The 22890-nt window shown below is 37.3% G+C and overlaps 1 protein-coding gene across 2 annotated transcripts in view; it reads left to right on the top strand.

Moving 5' to 3' along the window:
- Window positions 1-22890, top strand: part of LOC150081389 (Golgi-associated PDZ and coiled-coil motif-containing protein-like) — a 151226-nt gene that overhangs the window by 59616 nt on the left and 68720 nt on the right. The window contains exons 2-3 of one of the 2 annotated variants that reach the window (XM_090379255.1): window positions 4215-4379; window positions 18726-18901. In XM_090379255.1, coding sequence (XP_090235381.1) covers window positions 4215-4379; window positions 18726-18901 — 341 coding nt within the window. Of the gene's footprint in view, window positions 1-4195; window positions 4380-18725; window positions 18902-22890 lie in introns of both variants that reach the window. The other variant, XM_090379256.1, reaches the window with a different exon arrangement.

Below are 22890 nucleotides of genomic sequence, written 5' to 3' on the forward strand. Positions count from 1 at the left end.
ATCTTGCAAGATCTCCCAAGTAAGTGATGAGTGAAAATTAACAGAGATTTGATCGTAATTAAGTCATTATATTAAATTGCTTTTGCCATAGAGCATTCCTTCATTTTATAACCATTATAGAGTTCAGAAATTGAAGTCTTTGTATACAGGTCGACCGTCACTAATCCGGCCACCACTAATTCAGACATAATTTCTGCAAGTGTAATTTTAAATTTCCTGGGTCGGCACACCGACCTGCCACTGCTATCACTTTTGGTGGCATTGGTTGCAACATCAGCTGTTGGCGCAAACTCTTAAACACTGGAAAGCCAATCCTACTTGTTTTTCTGCATTTATTATTATAACGTGCTGACATTTAGCCCCAGTCATGGTTCCAATGCATAAAGGAAGTGCTTCTCATGGTGTAAAGTGCAAACACTGTACATTGTCCATAACAGATAGTTGAACTTCTGAAAAACTTAACAGCAGTGTGTCTGTGAGAAGCTTGTGTGTATGACATTATCATCATCAGAATTTTTCAATCCACTGCAGGATGAAGGCCTCTTCAGCAACTTTCCTTTCTAGTTCCTTCTGTTTTGTGCAATGGCATCCATTTACTACCCACAAACTCATGAATCTCATCTGTCCATCTCCGTCTCTGTCTTCCAGATTTTATCCTAGCTCCTCTTGGGTGCCATTCTGTTATTTTCTTAGCTTGAAGACATGACAGATAGACTATGTGGCCCGCCAAAGACCATTTTAGATCTTTAGTTTTGATAAGAATGTCCTTTACTTGTGTTTGCTGCCTAATCCATGTGTTTCTCTTCTTATCTAACAGTCTGATTCCCAATATAATTCTCTCCATTCTTCACTGTGTAGTTGTCAGCTTCTCTTCCATTCTTTTGGTGAGTGCCCAAGTTTCATTTCCATAAGTCATGGTGAGGAGTATACATTGGTTCATTATTTTATGTTTCAGACAAATTGGGATATTGCTCCTCAGTATGTGACTATATTTCCTGAATGCTGTCCATCCAAAATTTATTCTTCTCTTGACATTCAGCCATTTATCATTCTTACAGCTAATGACTTGTCCCAGATTAGCATTAGTAGAGGCATTTGATGCAAGAAAGCAAGCTTATGCAGCATCAGCCAAAAAAAAAAAAATAAAAATAAAAAATAAATAGATAAGTATATGACTCCACCTTTTCAATTACTGCTCCTTCAATCATTATATCCCTTTCTGTGGCATACTTGTTCATCATTACTTTTGTTTTAGCCATATTCATCTTTAGTCCAAAATCATTGCTAACTCTGCATAACTGATTAAGATTTTTCCTCTAATTCTTTGGGATTGTGGCTTATGACAACAACATCATCTGCAAATCTTAAATGGTTTAGATACTCTCCATTCACATTGACTCCTTTCTGCAACCAGTCTAATGTTCTGAAAGCTTCCTCAAGGGCAGCAGTAAACAACTTCGGAGATATTGTCTCCCCTTGTCGAACTCCTTTCTCAATTTTAAATTTGCTACTGTCTTTGTCAAGTCTAATAAAGGAGGTAGCATTCTCATATATTTTATTCAAAATCATAATATATTGGGTATCTATGCCTTGGCTTTCCAGTGCCTGAAACATTGCCTTATGCTGCATGGAGTCAAAGCCAGCTTGCTCTTTCGGTTGATTCTCATCAAGTATTCTTTCTAATCTGTTAGTAATGACCCTTGTGAACAACTTGTAGATGTGGGATAACAAGCTAATTGGTCTATAATTTCTAATTTATCTCTTTTCTTATGCAGAAAAACTATGATTGCATTATTCCACTCCTTAGCCGTCACACCTTTTCTGATGCATTTTGTGTCATGTCTCTTCCTCCCAATTTTAGCAACTGTACAATAACTTCATCTTCCCCCAGGGCTTTCTGATTTTTCATTACGCATGTTCTGTCTCATCAGGAAGGATATCGGGTATGTCGTATATGTTACTAATTTGCAATCCATCTTCCCCACTGCTAGCATCATTCCCTCACTCCTTGTATAATTCTCTATAGTAGTCTTCTGCTATTTATAAGTACACCATTGCTATTCTTCAGTTTCAGTATCATCTGTCTTTCTGTATAACTGCTTGTGGCTGCTGATTTAAGTCTTGTTTTTCCTTAGTGCGTGTTCTACTTTTCTTGTGTTAAATATTCTTATGTCCTCTCTGAGTCTCTAATGGCTTTGCATAACTCATTATACTCAATTTTTTTCTTGTCAGTGTTTATCTTGCTCTTCATTTGTTGTCTTTGGTTCATCTTGACAAGTGTTTCTTGACTAACTTTGGTGAAGGTAAAGAATGCCCACATGAGAAGCATGCAAAAGTTCCATAAATATACCGGTAAAAGTACTTTGGCGTAATGGCATTTGCATTGTTGCTCGCTCAGTAAACATACAGTGGGTGTTATCAGTCAGGAATAGAAATTGAATCCCATGGGAGATTGAAACCACCCTCCTGAGGTGGAGGGGGTAACCTGACCTTTTATCCACTAGTCCACCAGTGATTCTTTAGAATCACTGGTGGACTAGTGGATAAATTGTTTATTAAGAAAAAAAAAGGCAAAGGTAAAGGAAGCCCATACGAGAAGCACTACCGGTGAAACTAAGTTACGAACATTTTTTATGGTGCCAGAACTTCCAATATGACTCTGTTCGTGATTCAATCAGTTAATTCAATTAGTGATTCTAAAGAAAAAAGGTCAAGTTACCCCCATCCACTTCGGGAGGATTTCAAGCTCCTGTGGGATTCAACTTCCACTCCAGACCGATAACACCCACCGTCTGTTTACCGAGCGAGCAACAATACAAATGCCATTATGGCAAAGTATTGCTTTTACCTGTAAATTTCATCGAACTTTTGCATGCTTCTCGTGTGGGCTTTCTTTACCTTAGTCCTAATTTTTTCTTCTTTGGATTTCTTTTTACCTATAGGTTTCTTGAGCTTTGTCACTTTCAGAGAGTTGTAATATTCCTTGTTGATATCTTGGTCCTGAGCAGTCTGCAGAAGCTCAAACTTGGCTTGGATCAAAGTACTGCAAAAACCTTGGGAGGTGCAATATGGCCACAGAAGCCGATGCGCCAACAACTACCAAATAAAAAAAAAAAAAAAAAAATACAATATATAATAATTTTATTCTTTATATAGTGGTACTAAGTAAACATCAATTATAGATCACCACAAAATTAAAAAGATACTGTACACCTTTTTATAATGAAATAAACATAAATTTTAAAAAATAATAAGTTTAAGTAACTTAAATCCAAATTACATGGCACCCCTGGAATGTTGAGGCACCCTAAGGTGTTGCGGCACCCTGGTTGAAAACCACTGGTCTAGAGCAATGCAGTTTTATAATTGAACAAGAAATAATGAAGATTTACATGCTGCAGGATAAACTAATCAAAGAAAGACCAAAATATATGAAACAAGCTTAGCTTGCAAGATACGTTAAAAAAAAAAAAAAAAAAAAAGCTAAAGATTGTGCAGCAGAGGAGTCAACATTTGAAAATCCAGTGCCATCAACTTCTGCTCACCCTGATGTGCAATCACCACTATCATCATCAGTTGCTGAAGATGTTGTGCCAGTTTCATCACCAGTTCCTGATGTTTCAATCACCTTTCAAGATGAAGGTGGTGATCCTGACAGCCCCCACTTCCTGATATGTAACTCTGCTTAGTTGTAAATTCCAGCTCTTCACTTTGGAAGCGGCCATGATGAACTTTCTTACGTAAGTCAACAGAATTACTGTACCTGTACCCTTTGTTACTTGTTCTTCATTAAAATTTCACTTGCTTTTCATTTAATGTTTCTTTTTCTTTTATTAATCAACTTGTACTGATTTACGGGGTATTTTAAAGGTAGGATGAGGTGGTTAGCTGTTGGGTAAACTGTATGTGCTAATCTAATCACTGGTGATCTGGCACCCCACAAGTCCCAACGATGCCAAATTAGTGACGGTCAACCTCTATAATGTTCTTTCTCAGTGCGGATTGAGGTTTCTCCTTGCTCGTATTCTTCAGTCTTTTTAAATATACTATGGAGAGAAAAATGTTATATGTATTTTATTTCAGTGTACATATGCTGAGAATTAGACCTCAAAATATTTTAACACTGTAAAAGTAAATTATATAATAAATAATTTAAATATCAAAAATACATATTTCAAAATATTTTCCTATACAGCCCAATTTCTACTTAACAGAGGGAAATATCAGAATTACGACGAGAGTTATGTGAAGTGAGAGCCTCTAGGGCTGTTGTGGAAAAAGAACTGCAACAATTACTAATTCAGCTTCATGCTGCACAATTACAAGTCAGTGCACAGATGGGGCATGCAGGAGATTCAGAATCAATCAAGAGAAAGTTGGTAACTATCTGTTCTTAGATGTATCTTATATTTTCATAGTTCTTTATAAGCTTTTTTTCCCTTTTTTTTTTATTTATGAAATTTATTTATGTGTAAAATTAAGAACCATTAATGAAAATATGATTAAGTATGAAATATACAAGGATATTCAGGGAAAGTACTAGGGAAAAGAATACTGTAGACCTCATGATCACCCATGAACCAGATGACATAATAGGGCTGACAGTACAGGAACCAGTAGCAGGATGTGATCATGGAGTTCTGCAGTGGGCGATGAAGAGAGAGAGAGGTAGCAGTAGTTAAAGGAAAAGGAATGGGTTATAATTTCAGGAAAGGAAATTACAGTGGCTTAAGATGCTACATGGCCTCTATTAACTGGGTAAATATCTCACAGAGAGTGAATACAATTGAATTATGTTACCTTAAAAACATTAATCACAGAGGCCTTGAATGCATATATACCATTAAAAAAAATACTCTGCGAGGAGGATTCTAAGTTGGATAAATAATGAAGTTGCCAGTTACTTGAGCAGAAAAAGATGGCATAGAAAAGTTACAGAGCAATAAAAAGTAGTGAAGCCGATAACAGCTACAAATTGATCTGTTATAGTGCCACAGAAAAGGTTGTGCTGGCAAAGTCAGATTATGAGAAATCGCTGGTAAACGGGGAGGGGGGGGATAATGAATTTTTCATATATATAAATGCAAAGAAGAGAAAGACAAGCCAGATCAGACTCTTATATAATGGACATGGGATAGTATTAGATACCCCAGCTGATGCTGCAGATGAACTCAACAGTTACTTTGCATCGATATTTACAGAAGGAAAACCCTTTACGTCAATGAGTAATTATGGGAATAAGTTGAAAAAAATGTAATTAATGATGTTGAAATTTCACATGTTTATTTAATGAAAAAACTTTAATGAAAAACTTTCGAGCCTACAGGACAGTAAGGCTCCTGGGGTTGATGGCATATACCCTATAATCTTAAGGGAGGTGGCAAGTGAGTGCATGAACCATTGAGGCTAATTATGGGACCATCACTGGACTTGGGAATGATTCTGTTGGATTGGAAAAGTGCCAATGTATCTCCAATACATAAGGGTGGTTTTAAGATTGAAGTGGGAAATTACCGGCCGGTTAGTCTAAATTCAGTAGTAGGGAAAATCATGGAAAATCATTCAGGGCAGGAGGCAGAGGGTTGTTGATAAATGCTTATTCCTCAGATTGGGTTGATGTAAGAAGTGGGGTTCCCCAAGGATCAGTATTAGGACCACTGTTGTTTTTGATTTTCATATATGACATTGATAGAGAGTGTGATGTCTAAATTTGCAGATGATGTAAAGATTGGTAGAGTAGTTAATGATCGCCGCCAAGCAGAGCTTCTTCAGAATGACCTAGATAGACTTCAGGGATGGTCAGAAAAATGGCGGTTATACTTTAATTCAGCAAAGGGTAAGGTATTACACCTGGGGAACAGGTAACCTCAAAATAACTTGTACATTTGGCAGAGTTGAACTAAAGCTGGTAGTGGAGGAAAGTGACTTGGGTTGGGTATTACAATACAGTCAGATATAAAATTCTCTGAGCATTGTAGACTGGTTGAAAGGAAGGCCCATGGTGTTCTATTGATGATTTATCGAACAATTGCTAGTAGAGGTAATTACATCATAATCCCATTATATAAAGCTATTGTTAGACCACACTTGGAATACTGTGTTCACGTATGGGGACCATACCTAAAGAAAGACATTGTGCTTCTTGAAAGGGTCCAAAGATGGGTAACTCGCCTGGTGAGATTCACAAAAGGGCATGCATATGAGGAAAGACTTCGAATATGTGGGTTGCATAACTTGGAAACTCGGCACCTTAGAGGAGACTTGATTGAGGTGTTTAAAGCTCTGAGAGGCATAAGCAAAATGAATGAGTATGAGATTTTCATGGTTATAAATGATTTTAGAACAAGGGGCTATAATTCAAATTACAGCTGGGTAATTACCTAAGGGAGGAGAAAAACGCATAGGTTGTCCATTTCCTTTTTCTCTTATTAATTATTATTATTTTATTTTATTTTATTATTATTATTATTTTATTTATTTTTATTTATTTTTTATTTTTTATTATTTTTTTATTTTATTTTATTATTTTTTTGTTATTTTTTATTTTATTTTATTATTTTTTTTTTGTTATTTTTTATTTTATTTTATTATTATTTATTATTTTTTTTTTTGGCTGGTGCATCATAAGCCATAGGCTTCCTTGCACCATGTGGCCATTGCTGATACTAATACAAGTACTTAACCCATTTATACTTATATAAGTTTGTGGGGGGGTGAAATTTTGATATGGGCCAGCCCTTATACTTCTAGTTGTGCAGTTGAGAAAGAGTTCTTAATCTTAACCACCATATTGTTCAGTTTACTCTGAAAATTCTGTTAAAGTTTTCAAGACGAAACTACTATTTATTTATTAGTTTTTTTTTCTGATTAAATTGGATGTACTGATTTTTCTGAATTTATTTCCTCTTTGTGTTAAAGGCATTCAAAATTTTTAAAAGGCATTTTATTAATTGAAAAAATATGATTTTTCTTCATTAAATTTTATTCAGAATTTTGTGAAAATTGTTTCTGTAGACAGTTTAGAAAACCTGCAGTCTGAATCTTAAACAAAATTTGAAAAAAAATGGTTGTCTTTCAATAGTCTTTAATTTGTTTATAAATAAAAATGTATAAATAGTGCTATAAATTACAGATGATGTGAATATTGGTATAGTAGTTAATGATCACTGCTAAGCAGAATGACCTAGATAGACTTCAGGGATGGTCAGAAAAATGGCAGCTATGCTGTGGTGTGTAGCATAAATTTCTCTATGAACATATGGCACATTGAAATGGACATGAGTTCATAATTTTCCCGCCTTTGTGATACGATAGTTGTATGCCGTACTAGATAGCGTTAGTTGAACTTCGTTAGCAGTTAAATTGTACGTTTAAATAAATACATATAACGACTTAGATTACAAACGTAATATAATTAATTTTATTTAACATAATTAATTATACATATAACCACTTAGGTTACGTAACATAAATAATTAGTAAAAACAAATAATTAATACATAACTTGATACGAAAGTTATATAAAGGGATTTCGCAGATAACACTCGTTACTGAAACGTAAATATTTCGTAGATAACACTCGTTACTGAAACGTAAATATTCCGTAGATAACACTCGTTACTGAAACATAAATATAGCGTTATAACTGTGTTTGGATACAAGTTTAGGATTTAATTTTGTACAGAAATCGAAATTTTATTGAAAGTAACTCTAAATCATGACTCAAACCAGAGCAGCAAAGCAAAGGGCTCAAGCTAATGGGAATGCTGTGGCCCAGGGGAGAACTGAGGGGGGCAGTTGTCCTCTGAATCACAGCCTTGTAAGATGCACTATTTGCTTGATGTTTGCGGAGCAGTCAAGTATGGGACATGATACTGCCATGGGGGATGTCTTTGTGTGTGTGCGATGCAAGGAGTGTAAGGAGATAAGGCGACAACTCAGCGTTGTTATGGGCCTATATGAGAGCTTGAAGGATAGGGTGGATGCCCTCGAAGGATTACAAGTGAGGGGCCCATCAAGCTCTCAGCTGCCCACACCAATGCCAGAGCTTGCACTTGGTCATCGCGGAACACAGCGGCAACCCCCAAGGCAGAATGCGCTGGTCCCAAAGGAACTAGTAGTTGTTGGTGACTCTATTGTCAGGGAAACGGGAAACATGCTTTGTAAAAAGGATAGGTGGAATAGGACCAGGGTATGTCTGCCAGGGGCAAAAGTTGATGACGTTGTAGAGCGGATATCATCTTTTAAGGGCACAAAAGGTGATATAGTTGTACACGTTGGCACTAATGACATTAAGAGTAGGAGACCGGCGGAATTACTTGACAAGTACAGGTCACTGATGAAAAAAAGCCGTGAATTAGGGTTGAAATTGAAAGTGTCTGCAATTCTGCCCAGACACGATAGGAGGGAGTATATGATGAGAGCCCTGTCAATCAATTCGGCCCTGGAAAGATTGTGCAGGGCTCAAGGGGTAGAATTTTTTTCAGCCTGGTCTGTACTTGTTAACAGGAGAGACTGCTTCTACAGGGATGGGATACACTTAAATAGAAAGGGTGCAAGAATGTTTGCTGATGCTATCGAGGCAATGTTAGGTGGGTCGGAAAACTGCTAGATTGGGGGGATACAAGGACTAATAGATTAACAGTAGCCACTGGCAGAGGTGAAAGTGATTCTTGCACTGCTTCTATTGGAATGAGCCGCAGCCTGGAAAATAAGACGCAGGATATTTCAGAGACTGCTGGGAATCATTGGGGTACAAGTAAACACATGGGTTGTGTTAGGGTAGCTAAGAAAAAGAACAGGTGCATGTATACTTGTGTGTACACCAATGCTAGGAGTTTAGTAAATAAATTTGATGAATTTGAGGTATTGCTCAAAACATCAAAGGCAGATATTGTGGGGATTTCAGAGATGTGGTGTCACACAGATATAAGAAATGCAGAACTGGAATTTGGGGAGTACAATGTCTACAGAAAGGATAGACAGGATAGGAAGGGAGGAGGGGTTATGCTATTAGTTAAAAAACACATAAAATCCAAGGAAGTGAAGCCAGTCGACATCGCTGGACAGTGCAGTGTCGAGTCAGTTTGGTGTGACATAAGCATTGGGAGATCAAAATTGAGAGTAGGAGTGTGCTATAGGCCTAATGACTCTGATGAGTATAATAAGAAACTGTTCGGAGAAATAGAGTGGGCCAGTAAATCAGAGAGTCTTATAATGGGGGATTTTAATTTCCCAGATATTGACTGGAATTTGGGGGCTGGTCACTCACACAGTAGCAAGGCTTTTGTGGATTTATTGGATGATTGTTTTCTACATCAGCATGTTCGGGAGGCAACTAGAGGGAGTAATACTCTTGATTTGATTATCAGTAGTGATTCTTCATGCATTAAGAATCTGCAGATAAATGAACCACTTGGTGGCAGTGATCACAGTGTGCTGAAGTGGGAGTTACTCAAAGAGGTAACTACCATTAGGGGTAAAGGGAAGGGGTATTGCTTTCGTAAAGGCGACTACAATGGACTGAGACAGTATTTAAATTCTATACAGTGGGATCAACTGATGATATTGCCAACAGCAAATTCAAAATGGGAAGCATTCAAAGAACTTATCGTGGAAGCTACTAGGCTTTACATACCAACTAAGAAATATTGTTCAAGGTTTAGGCCTAAATGGTTGACAGATGAACTAATGAGGCATATGGCAGAGAAGAAAAATGCATGGGATACATACAAATTAACACGTGACACGGACGCCTATGATAGATACAAGTTGATCTGTAACCAAGTTACAAAGGAGGTTAGGCAGGCGAAGGCAGATTACGAGAGATCCTTGGCAAGGGATGCGAAGAAAAACAGCAAAGAGTTCTTTACTTATGTAAACTCTAGAAGGAAGGGGATGAATCAGATTGGTCCACTTGAGATCGATGGGTCAACTGTTGATGACCCTGCTCGGGTAGCTAACAAACTAAATGAATATTTTGCATCGACATTCACACATGAGGAGTTATTCAGCGAGGGGAATGCCAGAGGTGTATTCAACTCTAGCAGTAAGCTAGAGAATCTTGTAATAACTGAGAGCAAAGTGGAGGAGAAATTGTTGAAGATAAACACAAGAAAGGCACCTGGGGTGGATGGGATCTATCCAGTTATATTAAAGGAGGCAGCAAAGGAGGTAAGCAAACCCTTAGCCATAATTATGAGAGCTTCCTTGGACTCAGGGGAGGTACCCATTGACTGGAGATGTGCAAATGTGACCCCAATTCACAAAGGGGCATCAAAGGCTGACACAAGTAATTATAGACCTGTGAGTTTAACTTCTGTTCCCGGAAAATTAATGGAGGCACTGGTGAAAGAAGCACTGCAGGATCATCTAGACAAGACTTCAGTTATAGCTAGGACACAGCATGGTTTTGTTAAGGGGAAGTCTTGCCTGACCAATTTGATTGGATACTATGATGCAGTCACAAAAGAACTGGATGCAGGGAATAACTTTGATATTATATACTTGGATCTTAGAAAGGCTTTTGATACTGTTGCACATGGAAGACTGCTGCACAAATTGGAGCAGTGTGGCATTGGAGGCAAGTTGCTGCTATGGATAAAGGGGTGGTTGAGGGGGAGAAGACAGAGAGTGGTAATCAATGGACACTGCTCATCGTGGACTAATGTTATTAGTGGAGTCCCTCAGGGTTCAGTATTGGGGCCTTTATTGTTTTCTGTATTTATAAATGATATTGATGATGGTATATCAGGCTTAATGTCCAAGTTTGCAGACGATACGAAGGTTGGCAGGGTTGTCAAGGACACTACTGACACTATGCTGCTGCAACAGGATTTGGAAAGGTTGAGCAGATGGGCTTCGAGGTGGCAAATGAAGTTTAACATTGACAAATGTAAAGTACTACATATGGGAAACAGCAACCCCAGAGCAACGTATCAACTCTGTGGTACTACACTGACAGTGGTAGAGAATGAAAGGGACCTGGGGGTGGTGGTGCAGGCAGATATGAAGTTCTCTGAGCAGTGCAGACGAGCTGCAAGAGTAGCTCATGGTGTATTGTCAATGATATATAGGAATTTTTCTAGCAGGGATAAGGAGGTGATTATTCCCTTGTATAAGGCAATGGTCAGGCCACACCTAGAGTACTGTATACAGGCCTGGAGGCCTCATTTCAGGAAGGATGTAGAGCTGCTGGAACGAGTACAGAGAAGGGCAACTAGATTGGTGAATGGGACAAAGGGGTTCTCTTACGAAGAAAGGCTTAAGTTTTGCAAATTACAGTGTCTGGAAACTAGGCACCAGCGGGGTGATCTGATAGAGGTGTACAAAGCCTTGAATGGTTTGAGCATGCTCAATGCTGATGGGATTCTTCCTCTAGCTCAGAAAAATCACCTGAGAGGGCATAAATTCAAATTGAGGAAAGACAGATGTAGGATAGATGTGCGGAAATTTGCCTTTAGCCAGCGGGTGGTTGGTGGGTGGAACAGACTTCCATCCCTTGTCGTGGAAGTTGATAGCCTAAATAAGTTTAAGGCTCAGCTGGACAGGTATTTCGAACGAACAGAGGGGTGAAGTGGAAGTGGTTATTTTTATTTATTTATGTTTCTTTTTTTTTTTTTTTTTTTTTTTGGCTGATGCTGCATAAGCTTGCTTTCTTGCATCAAATGCCTCTACTAATGCTAATGCTAATGCTAGTTCATAGAGACCCCTTCTATCCTGTATAATTTTTAACAGATGCCAAATGACAGGATTCAATATGAAATTCAGAAATATTGCTAGTTATTAAATCTATTATGTGGAAGTTTTCAGTGTAATACATTTTTTACACAATAAAATCACTTGGTAATAGTTCACATGGTTTAACTAGTATTATTTACATTTTATTAATTAATCATAAACATCATTGTGCCTCCGTAGCCAGGTAGGAAGGAGCAGCAGTGCATAGCACACTTCTTGATTAGACCGGGGTTCGAGCCCGTCACCACCAAATATACGGAGGATGCGGAAAGGTCAGGGAATGACAACCGCATATTCCCGGAGCAATATGGCCTTAGTTGCTAATGCTCTTAAACCAAATAACAACATAAACAACAGTTGTTTTTTTTTTTTTTTTTTACCTTTTATGAGTTATTTATTATGGTGTTTACAGAGACATAGGTTATGGGGGATAAAAACAAATTTTAGCACTTCCTTTATGTGTGATAATTTTTATTATTATATTGGAATAAAAGAGAATAAATCATCAGACATCTAAGTACGTACAGTAAACCCTCGATTTAACAGGCCCCGATATAATGGATTTTGGATTTAACAGACCGGACAAATAATACAGTAATGTACATATAATCTCGACCATATTATTTTTTTTTAGGTTATACAAAACTTCAGTGTTATTATAAATTAAAAATTAATAATAATTACCTATTTCCATTATTGTTTTGATAATTACCTACTTTTATTTTTATAATCAAATTCAGGAAATTCTAGTCAGGAAATTGTTTTTTATTCTTTCTGAAAACGTGTTCAAATAGCTGTTTTCCCAGATTACAGATAGCAGATAAGAGCAGGTGACTTTCGAGCTGAATGAGACTCTGAACACTAAACTGTAGGTCTACCGACTCGTTTTATTTCGGTCTCAGTCTGCCTCAAGCTGTCGTGTGGTCAGGTTGTATACAGAGGGTTTCTGTGATTTCTGAATTGTGACTTTATTTATTAAATAATTTTGCAATCCTTGCATTTAAAATGGCATCAAGTGATAGAGAAAGCGTGTGACCATGCTTTCTCTTAAGTGATAAAAGAAAGCGTGTGAACTTAAATGTGGCACAGAGATTAGAGCTAATTGAGAAGTTAGAACAAGGCATCTCAGTAGCACGTGTTTGTGAAATTTACGGCGTAAAAAAACAAACTGTTTTTGATATCCGTAAATCAAAGACCAAATTGCAACATTTTATATTTACAACAGAATATTACATATTATTTATTATAATTTAATAATTTTATATCGTACAGTACTGTATATTGTATTAAAGCTTTTTTTTTTTTACATTAAGAACAATAAAAATATCCCCCAGGTTACATTCGATTTAATGGACTTTTGGCATTAACGGACATCCCTTCTCCCCTATTAGTCAGTTAAATCGAGGTTTTACTGTATTTTTAATTACAGACATAATGTCGTCCTATGATTCAGCATACAAGTACAAAGTTTTGCATTAATGTCACAGAGTACTTGACTTACTATTAAATGGATGTACTATGTGGCTGCTTTAAAAATGAATGTTTGTAGCTTACTCTTATCCTGTATAGTTGTACCAGGTTAGGGTATAAACAAAATCTTGTTAGCAGCACTCAGTACATACAACCACCTTGAAGAGGACTAAATTTTAATTGTATATCCTGCTCTGGAGTATATGTGTGTACACACATTGATGTTATCAGCCTTGTACATATGTACTTCAGCTATTTCTAATCAAGAAATGCAATAGAAATATGCAAATTTTATGTGGACCTACACTGAAGGACCGATAGCAAAAATCTATCCACGTTCTTTTAAATGGAATTTTCATTTATTTCTATTATATTTCATTTCTCCTTCCATAACTTACCTATTTGGCTTTTTTAAATTCTCCTACACCATTCCTTCCTGTTGTTTGGCTCCTTTCCCCCCCCCCCCCCCCCCCCCCCCCCCCCCCGAATTCTTCCATATCTCTCTCTCTTTCTCTCTCCATGACCTTTACCTTCTTGTCTTAGTTCACTCATTTTTTCAGCCTTATTACTGATTTATAAAACTTACCCTTCTGCTTAATCAACACTCTGGTAAAATAGCCCACTTATCCATCTCCACTTCCATCATCCACAAAAATTGTAATGCTCATGTCCTGATCATTCTTTTGCATTATTGAACCCAATTATTTAAAGGTATGTATTCCTCTGCTTCCCCTCCTCTCCGATCTTTACTACTGTATCTTCTTCACTTCATAAAACCACAAAATGAAAAAAAATGGTGTTTTTATAAATGCTGCGGTAGCACAAATTTCATCATTTGGCAGTGCATAATTTTGAAATGTTTTGTGGATAAGTTTCTTGCACTTCTTGGCATTATTAAAAAAATAAACAGATGAAACAAGAGATATTTTGCAGCATCAGTTCTGTCAGTTTCAATATGAGAATCTACCAGATGCTATTATGAAAGAAGAAAGAAAGAATTGATGTAAGTGGTCCTTGGATGGTGAACTGATAAGTGCATAAGGAAGCTTCAAAATATAAAAGATTATCCCAGGTTGTGCTTGTCATTTTAAAAATTCTTCATGTAAGTGCTTGAGTTTGAGAGAATATTGAGTCAGGTTAGAAAAAGAAAAACTGAATTCAGATATTCTGTTACTTGTGAAGCTTTGGAAATATTCCTGTCAACCAAATAGTCGGCAGGGCCATTTCTATTAACAAAACTTTGACTGAACTTTTCTGACATGGCCAAAGTCTGCAACAGTATTTTTCTTGAAGCAGTTAAAATCAGTTGATGTCTAATAGAATATCCAAATAGAAATGCACAGACAGAAAAATGTCAGGTAAGCTAATGTTTCAAAGCATACCATACTGATAAACAGTCCTACTGTTTGAATTTGACTGTATTTGAATGTACAAGGGGCATCAAAAAGTTCGTACCCTGACCTAGATAAAACATCAGTAAAAAAATGCTGTTTTTAATATAAGTTGTCTACATATTCAATAACTAACATGTGAACTTTCATTCCCATAGGTGATCGTGTACACCAGAGGTGGAGCCCGTTTCCGGGCTCCACCTCTGGTGTACACGATCGAAGGACGCTATGGTTGACATGTTTGTGGTTGATCTGGTGTACACGAGGAAGGACGCTATGGTTGACATGTTTGTGGTTGATCTGGTGTACACGAGGAAGGACGCTATGGTTGACAAAGTGGAGTATTGAGCAGTGATCAAGTGCCTGCATTTGCAGGGCAAGGAAGCTCAGGAAATTGACGAACGAATGAAAGCTGTGTATGGGCAGAATTGTCCATCCAATGACACTGTAAAAAAGTGGAAACGGGAGTTCCAGTGTGATAGTACGAGCGTCTTTGATGAGCCAAGAGAAGGAAGGCCATCCACTTCCACAGACAGACAGTTGCAAAGGCTGAGCAGCTGGTGCTGAGTGACAGACATGTGATAATTCATTTCATCGCAAATGCAGTGGGAATTAGTTATGGGTCTGCCTACAGCATTTTTTTGACCATCTGCACTTGTTTTAGGTCTCTGCACGATGGGTTCCAAGATTGCTGACGCCTTTGCAGAAGCAATATTGAATGCAATGTTCTTGCGAACTGCTGGATTTGTGTAATGCAGTTGTTGAGAACTTTTTTTGATTGGTTGATGAGAAATGATGAATGTTAAGTGTACCAGTATGATGCAGAGGCTAAAGACATAGTAATAGTAATAGAGGTATGTGATGCAAAAAAGCAAGTGTATGAGCTTATGTAGCATCAGACAAAAAAAAAAAAATCACACAACCATTCCCTCTAAAAGTTTGTCCAGTTCCTCCTTGAATTTATTTAAGCTATCAACTTTCACAATGACAGATGGAAGTTTGTTCCAGCAATTAACCGCCCACTGGCTAAAGGTAACTTTTCGCATCTATTCTACAACTGTCTTTCCTCAATTTGAATTTATGCCCCCTTAGGTTTGTAATCTGAGCAAGTGAAAGAATCCCATCAGAATTCAGTGCTCAACCCATTCAAGGCCTTATACACCTCAGTCAAATCATCTCACAGGTGCCTAGTCTCCAGCCGCTGCAATTTGCAGAACTTAAGCCTCTCTTGGTAAGAAGATCCCTTCATTCCACTCACCAATCTTGTTGCCCTTCTCTGTGCATGCTCAAGCAAATCTATATCCTTCCTAAAATGAGGCCTCCAGACCTGTACACAGTACTCAAGGCATGGGCTGACCATTGCCTTATACAAAGGGATAATCACCTCCTTTTCCCTGCTAACAAAATTCCTGTATATCATTGACAAAACCCCATGACCTGCCCTGGTAGCCTGTCTGCATTGCTTAGAAAACTTCATATCTGACTGCACAATTATTCCCAGATCTTTTTCATTTTCTACCACCCTAAGTGTAGTGCTACACAGTTGGTACATTCCTCTGGAGTTACTTCTACCCATATGCAGTACTTTGCATTTGTCAATGTTAAACTTCATTGATAATATGTATATGCCCAGATCTTTTTCATTTTCTACCACCCTAAGTGTAGTGCTACACAGTTGGTACATTCCTCTGGAGTTACTTCTACCCATATGCAGTACTTTGCATTTGTCAATGTTAAACTTCATTGATAATATGTATATGCCACTTGTACAATAATTATATGCCGCTTCTCAGCCCATCTGCCCAAATTTTCTAGATCCTGTTGCAGTAGCACACTGCCATTACTGTCATTAACAACCCTGCCAACTTTGTATCATCTGCAAACTTCAACACCAATCCTGATATACCTTCATCAATATCATTGATAAATATACAGAACAACAGTGGGTCCAACACCGAACCCTGTGGGACTCCACTAACAACATTAATCCACAAAGAGCAGAGTCCATTCATTACCACCCCTGTCTTCTCCCACTCATCCACCCTTTTATCCATTTTAGCAACTTATCCTTAATACCATTCTGCTCCAATTTGTACAGTAGTCTTCCATGCACAACAGTGTCAAAAGCTTTCCTGAAATCCAAGTATATGATATCAAAATAATTTTTTTGCATCCAGTTCCTTTGTAACCACATCATAATATCCAATCACATTTCTCAGACAAGACTTTCCCTTAACAAACCCATGCTGTGTCTGAATTATTGCTGCAGTCTTGTCTAGATGATCCTGGAATGCATCTTTAACCAGTAACTCCATTTTTTTACCCGGAAAAAAAGTTAAACTAACTGGTCTGTAATTACTTGTGTCATCCTTTGATCCCCCTTTGTGAGTTGGGGATACATTTGCACAACTTGGGGACTTCCCCTGAGTCCAAGGATGCCCTCATAATTATGGCTAAGGGTTTGCTTAGTTCCTTTGCTGCCTCCTTTAATTTAACTGGATAGATCCCATCCACCCCATCATTGTTTGATGGGGTGGATGGGATCTATCATTGATGGGAGAAATTGTTTAACTTCAACAATTTCTCCTCCACTTTGCTCTCAGTTATTACAAAATCATTAAGCACCCTGTTACAATTTGATAAACTTCTGGCATTTTTCTTCCTTAATAACTCCTTATGTGTGAATGTAGATGCAAAATACTCATTCAGTTTGTTTACTATCTGAGCAGGATCATCAACAGTCGAACCAATATTAAGTAGACCAATCTGATTCATCCCGTTCCTTTTAGAGTTTATATAAGTAAAGAAATCCTTACTCTTTTTCTTAGTATCCTTTGCCAAAGATTTTTCATAATCTCGTAACATGTCAAATCAGTGGAAGCACACCTACTCCCCACCACCCAGAAAGGCAAAGATCACTCCATCTGCGAAGAAGGTGATGTCCATGTTTTGGGACAGAAAAGGGGTTATCCCGACAGATTACCTACCTCGTGGTTCCACACTTACCGGAGAATACTACAGAAATCTTGAAAAAGTTGCACGATGATTTGAATGTGAAAAGGCATGGAATGTTAACCAAAGGTGTCCGTCTACTTTCAGACAATGCACCGGCTCATGCAGCCATTGCCACCACCAACTTTGTTGCCCCGTGCAGCTTCGAACTACTGCAGCACCCACCCTATTCTCCTGACCTAGCACCGTCAAACTTCTTGTTTTGAGACACAAAGAAACCATTGCCTGGACGCTGCTTTGATTTGTCCCAGGAAGTCATCAGTGAAGTGGAATTGTGGTTTCAGGCAAAAAGTGTGGACTTCTATGATCAAGGCATTAAGCAACTGATCCATAGATGGGAGAAATGTGTTACTATATATGGAGAGTACATAGAAAAGGATTAAAGTTCCTGTGAAGTTTCACCTTTCTAGGGCTAATATTTTTAGGTAAGGGTACAAACTTTTTGATACCCCTCATATTTGTGAAATGAATGAGAAAATGTTTCAGAGGTTTAGATCTTTTTTGCAGATAAGTTTGTTCTATTAATTTGACAATTCATGATGTATTCTACTACCCAGGTAGTATGAATGCATCGTTTATTCATATCTCATATTGAATAAATGATGCGTTCATACTACCTGGGTAGTAGAAATTATGGAAGTGCAAGTACCCTTGCATAAACGACCTCTTTCATACTCTTAAACATTTAGTCAAGAAATATTTTTAGATTAAACTATGCCATACCATGAAGCATCTCTCATATTGTGGAGTTATACTCTATAACTGAGTTGTCACTGTTGTAACAACAGGTTATTTACCCATCCACCCACTGATGAGTAAGCCAATCTGGTGTCATCTGGGTGGTGGTATCCACCAGGAATAAGTAACATTAGTCTGGCGAAGTCTTATTTATTCACAGCAGTGCTATAACTTGGCAACTCGTTGTGAAGGTGATCACAATGTGAGATATGAGTAAACAATGCATTCATACTACCTGGGTAGTAGAAATGATGGAAGTGCAGTACCCATGCATAAACAACCACTTTCATACTCTTAGACATTTAGTCAAGAAATATTTTTAGGTGAGAATATCATTTTAATGTCATTTTGATGAAAATGACATTTTTCTTAAAGGAAAATGAAATGGAACACTATCGCAGAGATGCTCATAAAGAAGCTATTCTTGATGCTGAGGTTCAGCATTTGAGAAAAGAAAATGAAGATTTGCGCCAGTATGTTATTGGTTTGCAGAGTGAATTGTACGGTGCACGTTTAGCAGCAAAATATTTGGATAAGGAACTAGCTGGAAGGTAAAGTTCATATTTGAATTTAAATGATATTGTTATTTTTATATTATTAATTGATCATTCATACTTTGTTAATTGAATAAAAATAACCTTGTTTCCATTAATACTATTATTTTTATTTTGTTTTTTATTTGTTCTAAAACCCTGCTTTTGAAGATATGAATATTGTTATTATCTATTTGCATTTCATCATTCCAGTAAATATTATTGCTTATGCCTATAAGGAAAGTTTCTTTATAAAGCCTGTATTTGTTGAATAATAAATAACATTAAGGTTTTGTTTTTAAAATCCCAATTGTTATCCTTGCTTCAAGTTTGGTAGGTAGGATCTAATTTGGTTATGTGTCAGTGAGTTTATCCAACTTATATTCTCTTATTCTTTTGAAGTTTTCTGCTGTTCAATATAAGATTTTTGGAAATCTTTGTATTTTAACATGTACACTGGATATTTTGAACATACAAGAGCTTTTGCATAGAGCTGTTGTAGAGCTTTTGCTAGGGTGGGAAAGGAAAGAATGGGTTTTTAATGGTGTTAGTACCTATATTTCTTAGTTCTATTTTTTATCTGTTCACTAATTTGGGGAGTGGTGTAGGGAATGGTATCATTTTTCATCAGGCTTTGTGTTACCTGAACATCAGTTGAAATATTTTTCTTTAGCTATTTTATTAGTTTTAACTATAAAGTTTGTTTTGGGTAACCAAACCTATAAAATATCTAGTGTACAACTTAAAATGTAGAGATAACCAAAATTTTCATATTTGCCAGTGGTAGAAGATTACTAGAAAGGATAAAAGAACATGTCAGACATAATCCATTGCCACATAACCAAATAAGATTCTGCCTACCATATTTGGAGTGAGGATCACCAGAAGGATTTCAAAAGCACCTCTGTCCTAACCATTAATGAATATTACAAATGCAAGCTCTTTATAAATAAATTTTCATTATAGGCATAACTAATAATATTAATTGGAATAAAGGAATGCATGGATAATAATCACATTCATATCTTCAAAAGAAGAGTTTTAGAACAAATAAAAAAACAAAAATAATAGTAATAAGTTCAAAAATGGCAATAACTAATATAAAGAATCCCCCCACTATCCCTTTTAACATAATCCTTGGTTCACCTACACACTTAAGACTATTCTCAAAGAATAGTGTCAAGAAAGAAGTTAACTCCTAGTCTGTTAATACCCTGGAACCAGGTCCAAAATTGTCATAGGATAAGAACATATAATCCCTTACCCTAATTCCACAGAACTACATTGTCATTGCAGACCTGACATATTATTGGCTCCATGAGATCTGACCCATGACTTAAGTTTTAGAATAACCTTAGTCTGTGAGCACATAATCATTCATATAACTATAGCTGTATTTATTTGAGTAAGTTTTAATGTATGAAGCTGATGGTGTAATAAGAACAACAGTTCAAGTATGTGAGTATTTGTTGTTATTATTTAATTTACCTTATTTATTTACATATTAACATCTGGCCCATGAATCTTTGCCCATTAACTGTTAAAATAGTCTATTGAAATTGTCCACAAAATGTTACAGAATAATCTGTAGTCCTTTAAGAAATTAAAGACAGATTACATTCTATGCAGATTGAAGTGCTTAATTTCTCACTATTCTCTGTTTCAATTTACCTGCACACCTTGCCACTAAAAGAACAACTTAGAATGTAGTAGCAATTATAAGAGCATATTTTTTTTCTTAAGAAGGGTTAGAAATAATTGATTGAGAAACTCAGTTAAACAGGTCATTAAAAGAAGGTTTCATTCCTTAATAGTGTTTTATCACTATCTTACTTAAACAGTATGATAACAAAAAACATAACTGGACCAGGATCAGGGTAGCTAAGAAAAAGAACAGGTGCATGTATACTTGCGTGTACACCAATGCTAGGAGTTTAGTAAATAAATTTGATTAATTTGAGGTATTGCTCAAAACATCAAAGGCAGATATTGTTGGGATTTCAGAGACGTGGTGTTACACAGATATAAGGAATGCAGAACTGGAATTTGGGGAGTACAATGTGTACAGAAAGGATAGGAAGGGAGGAGGGGCTATGCTATTAGTTAAGAAATACATAAAATCCAAGGAAATGAAGCCAGTCGACATCGCTGGACAGTGCAGTGTCGAGTCAGTTTGGTGTGACATAAGCATTGGGAGATCAAAATTGAAAGTAGGAGTGTGCTATAGGCCTAATGACTCTGATGAGTATAATAAGAAACTGTACAGGGAAATAGTGGGCCAGTAAATCAGAGAGTCTTATAATGGGAGATTTTAATTTCCCAGATATTGACTGGAATTTGGGGACTGGTCACTCACACACTAGCAAAGCTTTTGTGGATTTATTGGATGATTGTTTTCTACATCAGCATGTTCGGGAGGCAACTAGAGGGAGTAATACTCTTGATTTGATTATCAGTAGTGATTCTTCATGCATTAAGAATCTGTAGATAAATGAACCACTAGGTGGCAGTGATCACAGGTGCTGAAGTGGGATTTACTCAGAGGTAACTACCATTAGGGGTAAAGGGAAGGGTTATTGCTTTCGTAAAGGCGACTACGATGGACTGAGACAGTATTTAAATTCTATACAGTGGGACCAACTGATGATGTTACCAACAGCAAATCAAAATGGGAAGCATTCAAAGAACTTATCTGGGAAGCTACTAGGCTTTACATACCAACTAAGAAATATTGTTCAAGGTTTAGGCCTAAATGGATGTCAGATGAACTAATGAGACATGGCAGAGAAGAAAAATGCATGGGTTACATACAAATTAACACGTGACACAGAAGCCTATGATAGATACAAGTTGATCTGTAACCAAGTTACAAAGGAGGTTAGGCAGGCTAAGGCAGATTACGAGAAATCTTTGGCAAGGGATGCAAAGAAAAACAGCAAAGAGTTCTTTACTTATGTTAGCTCTAGAAGGAAGGGGATGAATCAGATTGGTTCACTTGATATCGTTGGTTCAACTGTTGATGATCCTGCTCAGGTAGGTAACAACCTAAATGAATATTTTGCATCGACATTCACACATGAGGAGTTATTCAGCAAGGGGAATGCCAGAGGTGTATTCAACAGTGGCAGTAAGCTAGATAATCTTGTAATAACTGAGAGTAACGTGGAGGAGAAATTGTTGAAGATAAACACAAGAAAGGCACCTGGGGTGGATGGGATCTATCCAGTTATATTAAAGGAGGCAGCAAAGGAAGTAAGCAAACCCTTAGCCATGATTATGAAAGCTTCCTTGGACTCAGGGGAGGTACCCATGGACTGGAGATGTGCAAATGTGACCCCAATTCACAAAGGAGGATCAAAGGCTGACACAAGTAATTATAGACCTGTGAGTTTAACTTCTGTTCCTGGAAAATTAATGGAGGCACTGGTTAAAGAAGCACTGCAGGATCATCTAGACAAGACTTCAGTTATAGCTTGGACACAGCATGGTTTTGTTAAGGGGAAGTCTTGCCTGACCAATTTGATTGGATACCATGATGCAGTCACAAAAGAACTGGATGCAGGGAATAACTTTGATATTATATACTTGGATCTTAGAAAGGCTTTTGATACTGTTGCACATGGAAGACTGCTGCACAAATTGGAGCAGTGTGGCATTGGAGGCAAATTGCTGCTATGGATAAAGGGGTGGTTCAGGGGGAGAAGACAGAGAGTGGTAATCAATGGACACTGCTTATCGTGGGCTAATGTTATTAGTGGAGTCCCTCCGGGTTCAGTATTGGGTCCATTATTGTTTTCTGTATTTATAAATGATATTGATGATGGTATATCAAGCTTAATGTCCAAGTTTGCAGACAATACGAAAGTTGGCAGGGTTGTCAAGGGCACTACCGACACTATGCTGCTGCAACAGGATCTGGAAAGGTTGAGCAGATGGGCTGAGAGGTGGCAAATAAAGTTTAACATTGAGAAATGTAAAGTACTACATATGGGAAACAGCAACCCCAG

This window comes from Mastigoproctus giganteus, chromosome 8 (assembly GCF_048544385.1).
Source record: "Mastigoproctus giganteus isolate SK-2022 chromosome 8, ASM4854438v1, whole genome shotgun sequence".
NCBI lineage: Eukaryota > Metazoa > Arthropoda > Arachnida > Uropygi > Thelyphonidae > Mastigoproctus > Mastigoproctus giganteus.